Below are 4,967 nucleotides of genomic sequence, written 5' to 3'. Positions count from 1 at the left end.
CCGCGGCTGCTATCTGCTCAGGGGTCCGCTGCCTCCCGCCGTGGCGTGGCCTTGTGGATCAGCAGCTGAACGAGCCCTTTGCCGTTTCTGTTTGTAAAGGTCGAAGATGGCTGAGCATCTGAAAAAGCCCTTCAAAGACAGTCTGAGCGACATAAAGGAACGGATGAAAGAGAAGAGAAATCAGAAATGGCTGACGTTGAGTAAAATCAGCCAGATCTCAACTGTGAAATGCAAAAGAGCAAGTAAGATACTTGAATATCTTAATGTATAGTTCTTCTAGGTTTTTGTTTTGTTTTTAACCAAGTTGAAATGCATGCTGTTTTGTTGCAGCCACCACCTCTGTGAAAATGAAAAGTCTCCAGGCTAACAACAAAGCTCTGGCTCAGGCTTTGCAGGAAGAAAAGCTGAAACTGAGGGATGCTCAAGCTCTTATCCTACAGCTAAGGAAAGAGTATCAAGATCTGAAGTTTCAGATGTTTGACTTGCAAAGAAATCTTGCATGCAGGCAAGCACAAGGACTTGTTGAGGTATTTTAATCATATCTTTATAATTTGGTGAAGCTTCCTGTGAGAATCAGTGCAAATGATCCAGTAATAGCTTTAATATTAAAATAACCGTGAATTTAAACATTTCACAAAATGAACTTAATGCATAGAACTTTCTTTGTAATCACAGTTAAAACACCTAATTGCAGGTGTTTTATACAGTATCTTCGGAACGTAGTTATCTTGTAATATTGGTGAAAGGATATTATGTTATTAACCGATACCTGAATATAACAGCAACAACGTTGTTTTCCTTCTCTTGTCTTTTAGACTAGACTGTCAGCCTTCAGTGAGATAATTTCAAAAGTTTCTCAGAACTTATTGGAGTCAGTTGATCTCCTTGGCCCAGTGAAGGATTTGTGTTCCAGAAGTGTAGTGAGTACCTTTCCCTCTCTGGGGAGGGGGGGTTTCTGTGAATTCTTTCCCTTTTTCCTTTGCATGCCTCTATGTTGCTTCAGTTTTTGAGATTTGAGGCTCCGTTTGGAGGTCAGAGTAGTACCTCTGTGTGGGTGTATAGCAGGACTGAGGCTCTGCTGTAGGGTGAAAGGTGCACCCTGATTCTCTATGGCTTTGTGTCTTCCTCCCTCCCCATCATCCTCACCGTTCCTTCCCCTGTCAACTATGTATGATTGGGTTAGGAGTTACTGTTGACTTGATGGAACTGAGTGAGTTCCTGCAATGTTTTGTGTCAGCCAGTCAGGAAGCAAATAAAAGCAACCAGGAGTCCTTTTGGCTCTTCTTTGTGTAATTGGGCTACTTTCTAAAATCTTCATATGGCCCGAGCTTATTTCAGCTGTTGAGTCAAAGCAAGATTTATTTTCTCCACAGAATCAGAGAGTGTGTACTTCAGTGCTTGAAAATAATTCCAGTGACGTAGGAGTGAGATGTTCTGTGTAAGTATGTTTTGTTAATTATTTATATTTGAAAATTCCATTAGAGTAAAATTAATTTTGTGAGAAAGGGGAAGAAGTTCTATGTAGTAGATGCAGTTCGTTGTTATAAAATATATTGTTATTCAGTGTTACCTTTGGTATTTTTTTTCCAGAGAGCTTCCACGGCCTGCTGATGGAGATGATCAAGTACTTCAGTGTAGCTTGGAAGCTGATTGTGAGAAAAGTGAACCAGGTCATTCTGTGTTCAAGATCTGCGAGGAACTTGACAATGACACTTCCTTAGCCAAAGTAATTCCAGACAAAGGTAAACAAATTGAAGTATTTGGCATTGCTCTATTCAAAAGCAGGGAAAGCATGTGTGAATACAAGTTTAAAACTGAATTACTGCTTTTGATGTAGTAGTTTTCATTTATTACTATCTGAGCTTTACAATACTGGCTAGCTGGTAAGCTTTTTGAATGAAGGTGCATGACAAAATACGGGATCAGATTGAAAATGCTTTTTCTTCCATATATCTGCAACCTAGTTTCATTTATCTACCAAACAGTTGATCAGAGTAAATTAATCTTCAGTCATGCAATTAAAAAGTCAACACTGTAAAAGTGCAAAAAATTGGAGAAACAAAAGACCCGTGGGTAACCTCTCCAAATAAAACATTTCAGGAAAATCCGGATTTTAGTATTCTTAACTGCTTTTTGTATTAAACATAACTTATACTAATACATAGCAATCAAGATAGAATTTTCTCAAGAGATTTGAATAAGATCATCATAATTTTTGACAGATTAAGAACTTGAATAAAAGCTCTTTGTATTGTTACTATTTAGCTTTAATGTGACTCTTTCTTTTCAATTTTGAGGGCAAAAATCTGATTTTCATGTGTACAGCATTGCATCAGTGCTGGGAGATGTTTATTCAAGTGCAGAAGATGGATTTGGTAATATGTTAACAAAGAACGTGTCTACCAGGCGCCGCTATTCAAAGATGACAAAAAGAGATGAATTTTGCACTGGCATCTTGGACAATTTGGAAGCATCTGATTCAGCTGAAGAGCCTTTTAAACAGGATGAAATCAGGCTTCAGAAAAGTCTAGATGTTTGTACTGTGGAAAATATACATTCAGGTATTTCTCAGGTAGACAAAGTAGGTTCAGAGCCAGTGTTAAGGCAGGTGGATTCTGAAACTGCAAAGGTCAGTGCAGGCAACAGTTCAGATCTTAAACAGCGTGCATGTAAAAGCAGAGAAGACTCTCAAGTCAGGAGAGAGAAGGATCAGAAGGTGAAAATGGGAGGGACTAAAGATACTTCCAGACCAAGGTCAAAGAAAAGACAAGGTAAAGAGGCTTGCAAAGAAAAGTTGGACAACTTGAGTGGTTCCAGTGATGCTTATGATTTTAATTTTGAAGAGAGCGTCCACGTTACACCTTTCCGACAAAATAAGGTGAATGACAGAGATACTGATGTGGGTGACAAAGAAGAGTCATCTGAATCTAATAGCATCGAGTTGAGTGATACTGAAGGAGATTCAGATGATAGCCTTTATGTACCTTATAAGAATAAACAAAAAAAAGGAAAAGTTCAGTGGACGAGACGGGTACATCACCAATCCATGTGAGGCCGAGGTCTCAAAGATGTCTGGCACAGCATGAGCAGAAACTCCATAAAGAAGAGACTGAAAAAAAGACTGAAGTCAATAAATCAAGTGAAAAGTCTATTAGTAAGTTTGTAAAGTGCTCTGTAATTGTTTCATTGAGCTTTATCATTGTTCCAGAGGCTTAGGCTTTTTTTATGTTTTTAATGGAAACAGAATAATGTTGCTGAAAATAATTGGATTCACTCTTTTGTCCACCTTTTTTCTCAGAGCAGAAATTGAACTTATCTTTAAGTTTTGTTTAAGAAATTGCTCAACAATGAATTAACATTGTATTTTAGTTGTATTTCAAGGTGTACTAAAGCTGAGTCTGAAAAAGGGAGATCAAAAGCATAATCTTGAGAGACACTGAAAGATAGAGATGATAGTTATAGCTGACTTTCTTCATGTCTATTTTATTCATTGACGTTGTCTGTTAAGGTATATTTGCCTGAGTTGTCTTAAACAACTTTTGATGAAGCATGACTAATTTTCTTAAATTTTTTTTTTTTTTTTTGCAGGGCAACCTTCTAAGTCATTTCATAGTCATCTCTGTGATGTTACTAACATTGCTTCATCACTCCTAAGCAAAGGGAATGCACCTGTTGGCCCTGCAGGTGAAAGATCACCATCTCCGAAACGCAAACGAAGAAGCTGTACACTTACTGTGAACTATAAGGAACCAAGTATTATAGGGTGGGTGTTTTTTCAGTTTGATATAAAGTTAATGATAATCCATTAAATGAATTATTTGAGAGGGGTACTTAAATGCTGTTAATAAGTTCTTAGCGAAATATTCAAAGGAGTGTGTTGGCAGTAGTGTGAAATAGTTGATGTGAAATTGAACTTCCTAATGGGAAGATAATGTTTTCAATAAGGAAGGAAAGAGAACTCAGGCTGCTTTTTTTTTTTCTTCTTTTTTTTTTAAACAGGAAACTTAGAAGAGGAGATCCATTTACGGATGTATGCTTTCTGAATTCTCCAATTTTCAAGCAGAAAAAAGATGCTAAACGCAATTCCACTAAGAAGAAATCTCTTTCAAAATATAATGAGAAATTTGTTGGCGGTTGTTGAGATTTTCTGTGATGCTAACAGAACTATGAAGAGAGGAAATCCTTCAGCCAGCAAACTTACACTATACTATAGCTATTTCTAGGTGTCTAACTGGATATAAAACAAAGTGGGTTTTGGTTTTAATCAAGTGACTTATTCTTAAGAATGTGGAAGACATGAGATTACTTCTGTAACTAGGGTGATTCCACTTAAACTCTTTTGGGAGACATCCTACTTTGTAAATTTGTAAATACATCAGAAATATCTGGAAAAGATGATCAAAATTTTCTGACTTAAATCCTGCTTCATCTGACTGTGGTTGGCGCAAGCAAACTTCAGGTACTTAAGTTCAACAGTTATCCATGTTTGTACAGATCTTATTTATGTAATAGTTTCGTATTGAAGCCTATAATAAAAGTGTTAGTGTTGGAAAGCACTCAGAGTTGATTGGAGTCCTTTTTACAGGGTTTCCATAGTTGCTTGAAGGGTAGCAGTGTCACCTATAGACAGAGTGAAAGCCAGTGCATTCCTTTCCTCCCCTTCTCATATTGAGTATGCTTGGAAGTAACAATGTCAATTGTAGTTCAGTTGTGTTGTGTGAGCTCTCAAAAGTTTCAATTCTAGTTGTTACTTCTATAACATTATAAACATAAGTTTAACTTGCTTTGTTCCTAATCTTATTTATCTGCGAATGTTGTGAAGAGCTTTCTGTTTTGGAGACTGGAAGTAAACTGTAAGCCAGAGTACTGAGCCTTACTATTTATGTACTTCATAATTCTGGTCTTACTGTGCAAGAACCTTTACCAGAGGAAAACTTGGTATTTGATAGAACAATTGGCAGAAAGCT

General features: G+C 37.0%; 1 protein-coding gene across 1 annotated transcript; it reads left to right on the top strand.

Moving 5' to 3' along the window:
- Positions 1-7: 7 nt before the first annotated feature.
- SGO1 (shugoshin 1) lies at positions 8-4,556 on the top strand. The gene is given in 9 exon segments (XM_003207182.3): positions 8-242; positions 331-527; positions 816-920; positions 1,374-1,438; positions 1,591-1,742; positions 2,298-3,010; positions 3,013-3,154; positions 3,589-3,763; positions 4,000-4,556. Coding segments are annotated over 9 exon segments (1,827 nt in total). The 5' UTR covers positions 8-106; the 3' UTR covers positions 4,142-4,556.
- Positions 4,557-4,967: the final 411 nt, after the last annotated feature.

This window comes from Meleagris gallopavo, chromosome 6 (assembly GCF_000146605.3).
Source record: "Meleagris gallopavo isolate NT-WF06-2002-E0010 breed Aviagen turkey brand Nicholas breeding stock chromosome 6, Turkey_5.1, whole genome shotgun sequence".
NCBI classification, from domain to species: Eukaryota; Metazoa; Chordata; class Aves; order Galliformes; family Phasianidae; genus Meleagris; species Meleagris gallopavo.
Note: the sequence above shows the minus strand (reverse complement) of the source record. Positions and strands in the feature narration are given on the sequence as shown.